Here is a 16,729-nt window from a genome sequence, read left to right on the forward strand (position 1 = left end):
AAAATTAAAATAAAATAGCGATAAACTGAATCAAACTTTTTAAAGGAAAAATAATTAATTGACGTTTTTCAAACTTAATGACATAGTTTTTATTAAACTTCGATAAATATTTTAGATGAAAATATCATTTATTTTGAAATCGTTTGCTACTAAGTTTCCGCTGAGTAAATTGGCAACTTGTGTTTTGATATGGTGTTATGATAAGCTGCAAGTATAACGTAGAATATCATACGATCTTGTTTTGTAATTCTATCTAATTTAGTAAAATAGTAAAAAAAAAAAAAAATATTGAAATGCCGAAGATTAAAGCTGAAAATTCTCAGAAAACTGTGAGAAAATTGAAACGACCTACTACAACTCCAGTAAAAGATGTGGGAAATAGTGATTCTTTGCTATCAGAAGAAGAATTAGATGATGTTCCAAGATCTGCAAATGGTTCTGATAATGATTCTAAAAGAAGTTATTTAGACCTTGAAGAGGAACCTGTTCAAGATTTTAGCGGCAGTATGTCAAAATTGTTAGAGAGATTCAGCACTGATTTAAATAAAACAATGCTAGCAAAACGAAAAAAGCTGGAACAGTTCACTCAGGTAATGTTAAACGATTTTTACGAATTTTATTTACATTAAAATGATTCTTGTACTTTTTTGAAAATTTTTACGTTATAAGAAAATTAAAAATATTTCTATGAAACTATACATATTTTTTTTCTCCAAAATCTACTATGGTCTAAAATATCATTTTTATTTTATTCTTACTGTTTCTTTTGATTCGAAATTAATATTTCCATTTTAATTATATTTGTAATTTGTTAATTGTCTTCTAAAAATAATCTATATTGTGATTAAAAAATTAAGATGGAAACAATTTTGTTTTCTGAAACGTGAACTTGACTTTGTAAATACAAATGAGTTATAAATTATATACTAAAAGATACGATATGATGTTTCCGAATTTCTTTAACTTTTCTTTTCAATTATATTTAAAGAATACTGTGTACGTTTGTAAATTGAATTTACAGGTCTATCCCGATAATAATCCTACGTTTATATAAATAGTTTTATAATATTTTTTTCTGAATCATCTATGAAATAGCCGAGCTCTATGTTGTAAAGTAATGTTAATAGCTTTTTCATTTATTTCTGTTTGCTATCGAAATGTGAATATCAACCTATTTTCAAAAGTTTATTGCTTGTGCATTCTCTGAAAATTCCCTATACTGAAAATAGACAGAAATTTTGGTCATTACAAAATTACATATCTAGAATTAGCGATGATGTTTTCCGGTGTTTGAGTATTTGTTATTGAATTAATTGCATCGAATTAGCAAGCCGACAACTGTTATCAATAACAAGAACATTGCCTTTGATATTTTAGAAGAACGGAATTGTTTCAAAGATGATAGATAATGAGATTCTTCTGATTAATGTAGAAAAAATCTCAAGGAAAATATTAATAAGAATGATCACGAATGTCTAAATTAATCTTTCTAACTTTAATAAGCTTTAATTATATCCATAATCAAAAACTATTTAAAATTTTGTTCAAAAGTATTTAGGAATTATAAGGAAGAAAAAAAACAGTTTACAGTATGTACTTAATAGGATACCATTGTTATTTAAAGTATTATTTAAATATCTTGGATATAGCATTATATTCTTTCTTTTGTCCCTTTTGCTTAAATTCTTTCAGTCTTTGCTCATAACTAACTTTGTTTTTTAAGCCATGTTTCCCTAATTCTTTTGATGCATTCCTTCTTTCTGTTAGCCATATATTTTTCAATGTGATTAATTCATTTGGAATTCAGATGGGTCACTAAGGTATTAGCTTTAGGATCACAGTGTTCCGGATTCGAAACCTGTTTACACGTTAGTGCGTACAATGCAAGATTACAGGATGCACTTTAAATCCGTCGGAACTCCTGCGAGTGAAGTGCAGAAACATGGAGAAAGGAGTGCCAGTTGAGATCTCGGCTTCGTCATCTGATCGACTTTCGAACCCCCCTCTAGTGTCGCTTCAAAACAATTTGTTAATATAACTGAATTAAATAGTTTTAAATCTGTGAGCCTTTTTTAAAGTGTAAAACAAAATTTAAACCAAAATAAGAATATCAAGAGCCAAGAACATATGATTGTTACCATACGAAAATGTTAAAAGGCTTTCAGAATTCAAATTACGACCTAATTATTAGATAAATATTTGGAAATATATTTGGAATAAAAAGATTATGATCCACTTTACGGCAATTAAATGTATAGAAACTCGTGAAGATGATTTGCACTCGCATTCAAATGTATTTTTACAAATTTACTAAGGCCACCATAGCCTAGTGATGAGTGTCTAGTTTCGTAGTTGGAGTGTTTAAGGTTTGAAACTCAATTTCACCAAACATCCTCTATGTGTAAGAGCTTGGTCATGCAAAATCTGATGTTGAAAGCCAATTCCTCTTAATGTTGGAAGGCGGAGAGTTTTCGCAGAATCTACCGGCTCAGATGCTGTACTCTGATCGCGGTAAAAAAGTATGACATCCAATTAAAATTAGCCATGTCTTATTTTAAAATTAGTATCACAATTGAATAAAATCCACAATATTTTACTTTTCCAAACAATCTCCAGGATCAAATTTTCAATTTGTTTAATATTAAGTAAAATAAAAAAAAACATTAAATTTACTGCCATGGATAAATAAGAGATTTTCCAAATAACATATGGTTTGTCTAATCGATTATCTTTTCTATAGAGCATATGAAATATCCATTCGAGTCAGCTGATCTAAATCTCATCAGTGTTATTCATAATATCCATTTCACGCTCTCAAAACATTTACTTCAAATGTACAGAAGTCTTTATGGATCACAAATGTCAATCCTATTCAAATTTTCGAACTTAGAATTTAATACATCGTTATATTTGGCAATTAACATTAATTTTTCCTAATTTATTGCTTATATTGCATTATGACATTAATTATTTAGTTAGAACCTTTAACACATTGCAGACAGGAGATTGTGATCATAGTCTTAAAAAAAGTAAACATTGAAAGCGAGAGACTACATTCATTTGTGAATGCTAGACAGAAATGAAATGAAATTCTTTGATTTTGAACGAATTTGCGAAAACGCTGCATTTGCTTAATACACCTTCAAAACGTGGAAAATTGCGCCGGCTTACAAAGTGTTAATGGAATAATTTTGCAATATTTCGAATTAATTTGCTACTTGTTTAATGAATAATCAAAAAATGATTAGCTATAATGTTCTAGTGTTTCGTAATTTTCTTATATTTACGAATAATTTGCAGATAAAAATCAAAATATGTTTACAAATTAAATTAGATACATATTATAGAAGATATTTTAATTGCCACTGTAATTTCGGAATTAAAAGAAATTATTATAGTAACTTTAAACTAGGATTGTTTCAAAAATTTTAGCATTCGAAGACTTGCATGGTGGGTTTTAATATGCCTTCTGAAAATTCTATTTCAGGTTTATTCCTTATAGGATAGTGCCTATTTCAAATGCCTTATGGCACGATTTTGGAAAGTTTTTTTTTTCTTTCAACTCTACGCTAACCGTAAATTCTAGTACTAAAAACTCTCATTTATTTTTTTATTTGTTGAATGCTTCATTCATGCTCATGTCATCCTGTTCAAGACGGATGAGATGAAAATAGTGAAGGATTGAAATGTTCATTTCCTTCAAAACTTACTATACTGAAAATAAATAAATTAGGAGATTTATTACTTCATCACATCTCACAATTTTTGTAACGTAAGTTTGCGTATAGCTGTATTGATTGAAGCCGACGCATAAACAAAATTTTCTATCACTTACATCAAGAGTTTTTTTTTTTTTTACTTTTACTGAAGTTTTGCTATAAAATTCTCATAAATTGCATCATCTCTTTTATTTGAACATCGATATGAGTGTTTTTAATGTTAAGAAAAGGGATTAAGCAGAATAAAATTGTGTATTATATTGTAATATTTCTGAGAATTGCATATATTATCTTTGACATATTTTCTCACTTTTATTCAACTTAATTCTTTAACCGGAACATGTGTCTATTACTTGTTTATTTATTATGCACTTATTCTGTCATGTTATCGATATCCTGACCAAGTGGTTCAGATACTGCTTTATCAAAAAGTTTTAAAATGATGTTGTACGGTAAATTATACTTCAGATATTGAAATTTTAAGGCCTAATTAATCCGTAAATATCACTGTGCACTGTTTTTAATTTAGGAAAGAAATTTAAGATTCAGTTTTTAAATTTAACACTTGGAATCCAGTTTGTTCTTTGATCTATTTTTATTTGAACTTAACCACCACTGGAATAAGTATATCTATGTCTAAAATTGTTAAGAGGCTTGACAAAGCAATATAAGGTACTTCGATTTTAAAAAATATGTTTGGACAACATTCAAATTAAACTTAAATAATTCGACAAAAACCATATTATGAACCGAAATTTAAGTAATTCATATTTTATAACATCTAATTATTCCTTTTTTCTGAGAAAAATATTGAGTAAATATATGATTATAATTAATATCTTTTTAACATTATAAGGATGGGGCAGGTCACTCACTTCAACAGCAAAATAATTTCAAATGTTCATATTTTCCTTGCTTATTTTTTGTTTTATTAATTTGTTCCCTTTTAATAATTAGTCATAAAGAATATGTAAAAAAAAAATTATATTTTATTATTCCTCTCGGTTTATAAATGTTTGCAATTAGAAGGACCGACTACTGTCCCGTTAGCCGCTGAAAATATATTGCAGACTATAGTGTGTTTTCTATTCTATTATTCTATCTGCTTATTATCTTTCATTTCAATAACATTTGAATATGATTTGATGGGAAGCGGTAAAAATAGATTGTGATAAGAAACAGCTGATAGTCATGTGTATTTGCTTTGGGTTTGAAAACATCTGTTTCATTGGATTGACTGACTTTCCTTTCTTTCGACGGCTTTTATTTGATTCATATATTTCTTAACCTATTTGGCATACTTCTCACAATAAACTTATGTTAAAAGAACAAAGCAGAAAGCAGTTTTTTTTTAAATGTTGTGGAATTTATGCAAAAAACTACTTCTATTTCAGATATAAGTTCATATTTATCTCAAGAAAAATGTATTCCTAACAATAAAGATGAATAACTTCAGCAGCTGAAGTTGATTTTACAAAGAAGTTGCACAAAAGAATTTTTCCTTTGACTTAGAAAGTGATAAAAAATGCATTGATAAGCATTGAAATCCGAAAGGAAGAAATAGATTGAGATAAGAATGAAGGAGGTTCAAAACGAAGCAGAGTACTTTAAAAAATTGAAAATATCTTTCAAAGTGATCAAAGAGGCCGAAATTATAAAGCAGTAACAGCATCCACATTCCTTTACATCTTTATATTAATTAGACATTTATTTCTAAATGTCTTTCTCTAAGCAATCTGATAGGTGACTTCGGTTTAAACTTTATTCTTGAAATAATTGATTCAAATAAATAATGTCAGACTTACATCATGATCTTAAATGTATGTGATTCGAAGGACTTCGAACAGACCAATTTCTTTGAGTAACAGAGATATGGACGCTGTTTATTGAAAATTGTTTTAGTTAGAAAACAGGGGGAAAATGTGATGGTAGATTAGCAATTGTTAAAAGGAAAAATAGTTAATTCCTTTATATAATATATGCCGCAAAATCTGTATAAATTCGTGGTTAAATATAGGATAGCTGCTTATTTTCCGATCAACTTTTTGTTGAATACATTTCCATATTTAGGGAAAAATACAAATAGATTCAGTGTTTGAAAACCATTGAATTACATGTTATCTTAACCATTCTTAATAATCATTTTGTGAAATTGGAAAGAATATTATAACAAACAGTTTCTTCCATCTTTAAAATTAACTATACCGTTAGAGGATAAAAAGCCTTGTTATTACTGCGAAATGTATAAATTGAAAATCATGAAAGGAAAGAACTGCATTTAATCGAAATTCTCAAGGACGATAGTACCATTAACGTTATACCAATGAAGAAAATATGATGAAAATATAAAATTCAATAGTTATATTATAACATTTTACTTTAGCAAAAAAACCCACCATTAAAGAATGAGTTTTTTAGAAATTTGGAAACTGTAGTCAAAATCTTCATTCCTTGTCTTTCTAGGTATTATTTGAAAGACGTGTCGTTTTAATGTTGAGAGGATAAAAAAAATCTACTTCTGATCTTAATAGATTTATGCATTACATCTTCTGATTTAATAATCCAAAATATAAAATGAATTCAAAATATTTGAACATGATCATCGAATACTTCACTTCTTGAATTCAAACTCTCAAAATGTCCGTTTGTTCTTAATTTCCGCTTCTGGATTCCATTTCTTTTGTTTAATTTTTCTCTGTTTAAAACTTAGGACAAAGAAAATATAGGAGATTTTTGTAAATGCATTATCATCAAAGTATAATTTTAAATAATTTTTAAATTTTGTATTCCATATATCAATGTATAAATTGTCTATCAATTTTCTGTATAATACTTATAATAGTCTAACGCAGGTAAAGAAAACATTTTTTGAGAGAGAAAATTTTAGACTAACCGTTTGATATTTAAAATTTTTAAACCATAAAATGTAATCATTATTTTTTTAATTATTCACTAACGTTTTCTTTGAATATCTAAATAAAAATAGAGCAATAGCAATTTTCTACATGTGCAATTATCCAAAGTCTACTTTTCGGAATCTTCCTAAAGTAAATACGAAAATTATTGTTCAAAATTAGTAATAACCTTAAATCTTTAATTTTGAATTCATTTCAAAAATCTACTGATTGCTCAACTATTCAAAAATAAAAATGTCAAAAATTTAAATTTCTCAAATATGCATGATCACATAATCATAACTTTGATTGAATACCATCAATACATCACAAAAGCCATTGTTATATGGTTACTTAGAAGAAATATAAGTTAAAAACTGCTACATCTCTCTACTTTATGATAAATTGGAGTCTCTTAAATAATGTTCTAAATTTGTTAAATTAGATTTTAATGATAATTATATGCATTTGCCTATTTTTAAATATTATATTTTATTTTGAAATAATTATATGGATTTTTTAATTATTATTCATGAGATTATTTTTTAAATTATTATTTCACTTTTGGCAATTCATATTTTCATTACAGGATGTCCTGCAAAATATATGAAATAATTATTTTAAGGTAGACTCATTATCTATAATAATAAAATAAAGAGATAAGAACCATAACAAAGAATGAAAGTCCTCCCACCAAATTAAACATATCAGTTTTTATTATTTTTCTTTTAACAGGAATCGACGAAAACCACAACTAAAAAGGTTTTGGAAACTAACAAAACGCAGTCAGCTGAAAGGAAAAAACTCATTCAAGAATTTCAAAATCAGATGTACGCTGTTATAAATCAAGGTGAAGCAGAAATCGAAAAATTGAAGGATGCAGATGAAAAGCTTCAAGTAAATTAAAATTTTGTGAATCTTTATAGAACTTTAAATCTTATATTTTTCCTTCTAGTTTTTAGTACTAATTTGGATATTTTAAATACTCATCAGATTGTATTTTCCTTTATTTAGAATAAGCATATTTTTTTACAAATCCAAAATATTATAAATATTGTGTATGATGGAAACCAAACATTCATTGACCAGCAGTATCATATTTAAATGAAAAAATATTTATCAAAAACTATAAATGTAGGAATTTACAATTTAGTTGTGAATACAATATCATTAAATTTACATTTCTTTCTTTGTCTTGAAATAGAAAGCGTTAGTACAGCAGCAAAAGCATCAGCAACAGATAAGAATCGCACATAGTCAACGTTTGAAAGCTTTGAAAGGTCTTAGTGAAGAATTTTGCAAAGTAAGAGAATGTTTCATAGTTTTGATACCAGATAACATTTTCAGCTACTACAAATCAAAGGAAAATGATTGCTTTGAATTAGAGAATTAAGTATTTAAAAATATATATAAATCTAAAAAAATGGATTTCTTTTTCTCTTGAATTCGAAATATTTGATATATTTTCGTATGTTTAAAATTTTTAATCTTATCTATCCTTAACATTCGTAGGGGATGACTGAATTAGAAGAAAGTCATGTTCAACAATATTCAGCTGTTCATAACGAGTTGAGAAAAGAAATGTCCATACTGCAGAAGAAAATACTTATGGATATTCAGCAGCAAGAAATGCTGAATGTGCGTAAGCAATTAAAACAGCTCCTGCCGTAAACTTTCTAACATATTCATAATTTTATCATCTTGTGTTTATTTGTGTAACAAATTGTGTTTGTGACTTCAATAAAAATGCAAAATATTATTTTGCTTGATCATTTCTAATATAATTGAAGCTCTACGCTTTACTAAGACAACATAAGGCGAATATTTTTTGAAATTTTCTTAGCAAAATATTATTAAAAATCTGAGTAAAATCTGTTTATTAAAAATATTGCATATTTATAATATAAAAATGAACTATTCTTACATTCGTTCTTAAGAAAATTGCACTTGATAATCTGATCATTTATAAATAGTAAGTTAAATAAATGGAATATTTTTAAGACAGTATTGGCCTATCAAAATAATTTCAATCGGTTATCCCATTTGCTATTATTTTCTCTATCATATGATATTTTAATATTAAATCGAATTTCAATTTTGTGCTAAATTGTTTACATAATAATTATTTATTTCCAAGGGTAAAGAAAAAAATATTTTTCATCATTTTCAGTACTTCATTTCAGTATTTCATTTTTCAAAAAAAAAGGGATTTTCTCTGAATGCATTTGCCAAAACTTTACAGCGTATTTGATACGATTTAGATTCGGAATTAAAATATCAGTGTAGGCGTAAATTATACATGCCTTTCAAAATCAGATCCTAATCGTCGAATTCTATTCAGCAATTTAGTTCGTGAAGGCACAGTTTGCTTTTTTTTTTAACATTCTTAAAATAAGATATTAGTGAGTAATACTGTCTTATGGTTCTTTCAGTGTTAGTTCCAACTTTTATACCAAATTAATTAATTTTTTACAAAAACTAAAACAAAAAATGTTATAAATCCTGAATTTGTTGCTCTCTCTTGGGGAATGAAAAAAAATCTACCTTTATTTGGTTTTCAGCGCTTTTTACTTTATTTTCGTCTTGTTTTCATGTAGAAAAAACGAAGACATGTATTATTGAATCTGATATTTAATGATGTTTGATAATATGCGGTGAATTTTAAATAATTTTTCATTCCTTCAGTTCTGATTCCTTACAGGGAATGTAATAGCTTTCATAAACCTAGCATTAAGGAAATAAGGCTACCGGTGCTTGTAATATCTGCATGCTCTTAATAAAGAGCCTCCTTATTTCAGATTTTAATGTGCCTTATGCCATTTTATTTTTAGGCCAAGATCTGGAAACTTTTCATTTACTTTCAAAACCTTTTAAAAATTTTCAGATCTTTGGACATTACTTTTTATTCATATACAAATTATTTAAATAGAAATAAAAGTATTCTTTTTATAAAAATAATAAACCTCGATACTATTGTCTTTTGTATGACTGTATAAATATCAAGTGTTTTAATTAGTTTTGGAGAAAAGTTTGCAGAAAAAATTCTCATTGTAATGCTAAATTAGAATTCAATAGCACTATAGTGAAAGTTTTCTATTCAAACAAATACCATATATTTCTACACTACCAAGTATTTCTGAGAATTTTATAAAGAAAATTTATAGTTTAGATGAGCAGACTCGGTGGTGGTCATATTTCAGAACTTTGAGAATTAGCCTTTATTATCGCTCCACAGGCCAGACAATTTAATCTATAAATATCTGATTCGACAGTATATATCTTAGATAGTAAAACTTAGATAAATTTGCAATTCAGAGCATTTAAAAAGACAATTAAAAACTGAATGAAAGTTTAGCTTTTTCCACAATAATTGATTAAAAATTAAGCCAAACGTTGGTGTTTCCTGCAATTTCCTGAGCAAAATGAATTTTACATTGTTTTAAAATATAAAAAAAAAAATTCTTTTTTAAGATACCAATTTAGTCATCTGGGAAAAATATGCTATTTTTTTGCTTGATTTCCAAATGTAGATTACATTGTTGTTCTTGAGTTCAAACCGTTTTCATTGTTTCATCAACTATCACATCCCTTGAGTTTTTTTCATTGTTGAAAGCTGAAGGAGAATTTTTCTGTTTAATATATATGTAGTTTACGATACATATAAAAATGAAGTTACAGTACCGCGAAATTTGAAAAATAGATTAACCGATATTTATGTTTTTAATATCACCATGATATCATGTGACTGATATCCATTAGAAAGGTGAATATGTACGACAAACAAAGTTTAACCGAGACCATTAAATTAACACGGCTTTGATGTTATACAGTTAGGTGGAATGAAGAATATGCAGTTATAAAAGATGGTTTATTTGTTATCAAGCATAACCATAACCAATACTCCCAATAAAACAGTTGGTCGTCGTAATAATACGTAAGTGTGAGAAAATCGGATGTGGTATTTTAGATACTACCTATCCGACCAATTGAAAATTTGAGGGGAAAAAAACCTCCATTGATTTGTGTAACAAGATCACATACCAAATTTCATTTATTTGCATTTTTACTGTTAGGTAAACAGGATTTGCAGGAAAGTTGATCTTTTCAGCAGATTTGATTCACAATTTGATAAAAATTTCCATTTCAGTATTCTTAATATGTGTACTAAATATTATATACTGGACCTGAAGACCTATACCGAATTTCATTTGTCAAGTTCAAAGTTTTTATTTAGTAATCATATTCACAGACAGAAATAATTCCAAAAATGAGTTTTTCGGTTCAGAAAAATCTGGAACGCTAATATTTGTTTAAAATATAGAGTTCGACAGTTTTGATGATTACAATGTGTTCTCTTTGAATACTTCATGTGTGAAACAGTAAAAACATAACTTTCAGAGATGCGACTTTTTATACATTTTGAAAAAAATATTACATTCCCCATTTCCTTATAAAACAAGTACAGAGATGTAAAAAAGTAATTATAATTTATACTTCTTATCCATAAATGCCATGTTGTCAAAAATATAGAAAAAAACTTAAATTTGTTAAATAAAGATTATTTTAAAATAATTTACCTGTAGAGGATTTCCTTTAAATTCATAAATTTAATTAAAATGGAAATATACGAAGATCTTATTTATTCATTTTCAAATTATTAAAGTACCCAAAAATTAATGAAAAATAATAGAATTCAAATAAGCGTACAAAATAATAAGCTTTTTTTTCGCAGATTTATAGTTGTAAATAAAATATTTAAAACTTTAGCCTGCATTATTTGAATCTTTTAAATCTTTTTTGTTGCAGAACATATTTCCCTTCATTACAAATAATTATTTTACATAAATTTGAATTTTAAATCAAATGCAATATATATATATATTATTATCGATGTATAAGCATCTTGTGTACATAATGAGCATCTTGTTTCCTCAGTCTACGAATAAGGAAACAAGAAAATACACAAATACAAACAAAGAATAAAATAAAATTTCTCACATATTAATGGATCATAAAATGAATGATATAATACAATTGAAGAAACATTATCAAATAAAATATTTAAAATACAATACAAAAGCATAAAAATATATATGCGAATATACACTATAGGCAAACACACAGAAATAAAATCTAAATAATTCGGGGGAAATAGTATTAATATATGTACAAAAGGAAATGAAAGATTATTTACTCTGTACAAAGACAGATAAATGAAGAGGTCAAACTATAATTGTTCTTTAGAAGGCAGTTCCAGAGTTTCCGCCATTCGGGAATAAATTTTATTAAAGTATTAAATATAATCAAAAATATTTTCTTAATTTATTTCTTTATTCATAAAATATATTTTAGAATATAATTATTCTTAATATACTTGAGGTCTGGATAGCTTGGTTGGTTGGGCTTTGGATTTGCATCTCTTAGGCTGCGAGTTCGAACCTCGCCTGGCGAAGTTCCCCCTTGTGTGTGGTGGCTGGCAAACGCATAAATGCGTCGTGGTCACAAAGTCCTCCATGCATAGAGTAATACCACTTGGGGAACTGATTCAGAGGTGATCGTTCTCTGATTCAGTTCTAAATTACGAAGTGTGAATGAAATGCATGAATGAAGTCAGCCCCATAAAAAGTGTTGTGAGGTGTGAGTAGCTAAGTCGTACTCTTCACCATAGTTGGCGCTACTGGAAAAAACAAGAGACGCTCATTCGGCTGAAATGGCTGACATATAATTGTCAGCGGCTTGTAAAGTGCCATAAGTCACAACACGCATATATTTGAAGTAGGTTATATGTCACAAAGCCTTTCTTTCTTATTGAGTTAAGTGTTCTTGAAACGTATAATGAATGAATCAGAAAAAATACGAATAAAGTATGTAAAATAGAGTTACGATAAACTATAATCTAATCCTTTCCATAGTCCTTTCTGGTACTTTATAGATCCTTCAAGTCATTTCCATTCAGTCTTTTACATTTCAATTCAATTTTACATTATTTACCACCTTCCGGTGTCCTTTTTTTGTTTAGTTTGAAAACAGAACACATCTAAGATAAATCGAATCAGTTGGTAACATTCCAACCCTCTCTTTTACTAGCCCATCTGACGAAAGCTTTATATGCTTCTTAGAATTTTATCATGTATTTTTCGGTCTCTTGTTAGCTTTTCAGAGTTACAGTGGTCGAACATTTTTTCTTTTAAAAAATGCATTATGCATTTTCACGAAAATACGATTTTTCTTACAAAGCAATGCGGAATCTAAAAGTTTTTGAATTAAATAATCTATTTCTGGAGTCCTATTCCTAAAATCCAGGAGTTCCTAGAGTTACAGTCTTAATGAAAGAAAGAAAAGGAAGATAAAAAGAGGATACAGAAATATAAATTAAACCATGCTGTAAATAACGTATTTCTATAATTCTTAGCTAAGATCAGTATTTAAGAATTAAAAGATTCATTCTCTGATTATATCATTAATGAACATTATTAAAATATATCGGAAAATCATACATGCGAATTTTATTCTTTCTGAATGACAGAATAAAATGTAAAACGAATTCATATTAAAAATTAATAAGAATCTTATGAAAGAGTTAAAAAAAATTATGTAAAGATGATCAAAAAAGGCACATAATATAATATCTAATAGCATTCTGTGGTACGCATTTTCATTGAGAGAATGATGAATTTTTTCTTTTTCTCTTCATCGGCTTAAAATTTAACTTAAAAAAATATTTCTTTGGAATCAGTCTAACCAGAAACAAGTAAACAAAAATATTAAGCAGCTTACAAATGGTTTCTATGAAGAAGTGAAAATTTTAAAACTTACTTTTTGCAGTATTCTTTTTCGTACATTTATAAACCACCATGATTGATATTTAATAATCCTTTATGAAATTTAATTGCTTTAATGCAAAATAGAAAGACATTTTGAAAAAAAAATAATAAATAAATTTTTTTCTGAAATTTTTTTTTATGAAATTATTGCATATTTAATTTTAAAAAAGCGCATATACCTCATGGTAAAAACGGCGTCACTAAATAATAATTTCAATATGTGATACAGAATTGCGAAAAAGAACTTATATTCCAAAGCAATATTATATTACACCTCGAAATCCAATTGGAAAAAAATGATAATTAATTTTGGTATGAAATAAACTAAAGAAGAAATAAAAGTAAAATATTATTGAACAGTTTACAAATGTTTTCTATAAAGAACTTTTTTTGCAGTGTTCTATTTTATACTTCTACAGACCACCAGAATTAATATTTAATAGGCTTATGAGATTTAATAAAAACTAGAACAAAAATTTCGATTTTCAAATTAGTTATGCTAGGAGTCTTAGCTATAAAATTACTAATCATTTAATTTAAAAGCAAGAGCAATTTTTTGACAAAATTCATAGAAATGGCATTACTACTTTAATAGCTTTGATATTTGATACAGAATTGTCAAATAGACATTGAGATTAAACGCAACAAAATTACATCTCTTTTGACGAGCAATTAATCCGTTAGTAAACAACAAAGACGATTACCAATCAATTAAAATAAAGAAAAGGATCAAAATGGCAAATTCGGAAACGATAAACAAAAGGATTTTACAATCCAGATTCATTTAACAAGTAAGTTTAATATAATTATCCATTTCCCCTATCAGTGTCCTTTTATTTCTGCTTCTTAAAGAACGACCTACTCCTATTACCTATTAATCATTTACATGTCGTAATATACTCAGAGAGAGAAATATTAGAGGAATTTCAAAAGAACAGCAATGATAACATTTACATTAAAAACGAAATAGAAAACTTACTGTTGGATTTCTTTTTTTTCTTTTTATGATTTGCATAATAGATTTTGGCTATCAAATATGTATCAGGACGCGGTAATTGCAAAATAATGAATTTTATAAAAAAAATACTAAAAAGAAACATTCTTAAAAATCCGAATACTATTTTTAAAATGTTCTGTAAGTATATATATTAGCTCAGATCTTTGTTCGAACAAATATCCTGGTATTATTATAAATTGTTCTTATTTTTGTTTTTTTACTAAGATTGATATCACAAAAGATAAGAAGTCAAAGTTATTCGAGCAAAAAAATCCTTTATCCTGAAATCGAACAAGTTGGGACATCATTCAAAGCGATTTCTTCCAAGATTGCGTCACTCAAAAGGCGAAGACAGGAACATAAAAGAATATGTTTAAAGTAATTCAATAGAAACGAATTAACCTCATTTTTTAAGGAAATATGCAAGCGAAATTTTATTTTCTAACTACTTTTATACGCTTTATTAGTTAAAATGACTAATTACAATAGATTGTGCATCTGGGTTAAATAATCAAGATGCATTCACTGCAAAGATTAAAAAAAAATTATATTCTTTGAAATATAGGCAATCATGCAAAATAAATACCCAGCCCTCGAGGATACATTCATTATTCTAGAATTTTATTTTTTAATGTTAATGCCACGCATTCTTTTAATTCTACAGCGGCATAGAACAAGGAGCTTTTTTTCGTATAACGAAGCCTAAAATTCACTCATTAAATTGCAATTATTTACTCACATCTTTTTAATAAAATGAAACAAAATATGAAATTCAAAATTTGAAACTTCAACAGAAAAAAAAAGAATGCTCTTATTATAAACTTGAACAACTCTAAATGAATCCTTGAAACAGGATCTTATTGAATGAATGAACCTGTTTCAAAGAAATCACTTACGCTTTATAATACAATAGAAGAATGAAAAATAGTGGTGGTTGTATTTTTTTAAAAAGTATATATCATTTATACCACTGAATACCATTTTGTAAAACACAAAGAATATTTTTTTCACGAATCACTTTTTTATATTGAAGTACACTTAAAGTGCTTTAGAAATATTATAATGATATAAAAAATATATTGGGAAAGTTTCATTCAAACTCTATAAGTTAAGTAGAAATCGTATTCAAAATTCAATAAACTTTGAAAGGTGTTTATTGTTTATTCATTAAATACAAGTTTGTCAGTGATGTTTAGAGGTTTTTTTTCACTTGGTGGTAAGAAACACAAATGCCACAAGGAGGGTTAATTAGAGATCTGGGCTGATTTTGTTTTAAAGTTCTAAATTTTTTTTAATTTCAATTGAAACGAATAATTTACAAATGTTTTAACCAATATTTCACTAATTTTTCAATAAAAAAATTGTTTATTCATATAATACCATAGTTACAATTAATAAACAATTAGAATAAATATAATATGATTAAATGTTGATAAATATAAATTGTATTTAATCAGATGAAAAATAATTCGTTTATTTTTATCTAGATTATTCGCTTCTATCATCATCTCTAGATTTATTAGAAAACATTCTTCATTTACATTAAAAATATTTTTACCCTCAAAATGTTAGACATCATACCAAACATATAGCATCATTTTATAAAAAAATTAGCCGCCTTTGGTGACAACTGGTTCAACAGGAATTAATGGTGGCTCAAATTTCAGTTAAATAATTTATACCATTTGATGTTAACAGCTACTTCAGTAAAATATTTTTAAACTTCATATTTTGATAGATTTATAATTCAAATCCTTCTATTACTATTCATTTCACTTATTTTCTATCGAATCCTCTAAAATTCAAATATATTCGCCTAGAATTCTTATGCTTTTTTATTATTGTTCGTGATACGTTTAATATTCGTTCCGAATTCTTAGAATTTTTGTAGCAAAATACGCTTAAAATATTCTTTTAGAATTGATTGTATATAGAAAAAGTTACATTCCAAAAAATATATATCATTGAAAAGATAATATTTGAATTTTATGATGATATAAAACTTAGTTTTGTACTGTAATACTTTCCGAAGTTATAGGAAGAAAATTTATTTTACTTAATGTTTAATTAGAGTTCTAATAAAACTTTCAAAACAAATCGAACCGATGTGCACATTCTCACCGTCCAAAGTATATATAAGGTTTTTATTGTCAGCTTTAGATCAAATTGTGTAAACTATAGAACACCAACATACAGACACACACATATATCCATCTTAATTATAAGTAAAGATTGGTGCTAACAATTGATGAAGAACTAATGTATTTTAATATAAACTTTACAAGAATTTTTCAT

At 26.8% G+C, this 16,729-nt stretch overlaps 1 protein-coding gene across 1 annotated transcript; it reads left to right on the plus strand.

Annotated features, from left to right (window-relative positions):
• The first annotated feature begins 204 nt into the window (after positions 1–204).
• LOC129966731 (synaptonemal complex protein 3-like) lies at positions 205–8,372 on the plus strand. Its single transcript, XM_056081273.1, has 4 exons — positions 205–590; positions 7,349–7,510; positions 7,818–7,916; positions 8,126–8,372. Exons 1-4 carry the CDS (start codon positions 294–296, stop codon positions 8,282–8,284), a joined length of 717 nt encoding a protein of 238 aa, XP_055937248.1. The 5' UTR covers positions 205–293; the 3' UTR covers positions 8,285–8,372.
• The last annotated feature ends 8,357 nt before the right edge of the window (positions 8,373–16,729 follow it).

This window comes from Argiope bruennichi, chromosome 4 (genome assembly GCF_947563725.1).
Source record: "Argiope bruennichi chromosome 4, qqArgBrue1.1, whole genome shotgun sequence".
In the NCBI taxonomy this organism is placed as follows: domain Eukaryota; kingdom Metazoa; phylum Arthropoda; class Arachnida; order Araneae; family Araneidae; genus Argiope; species Argiope bruennichi.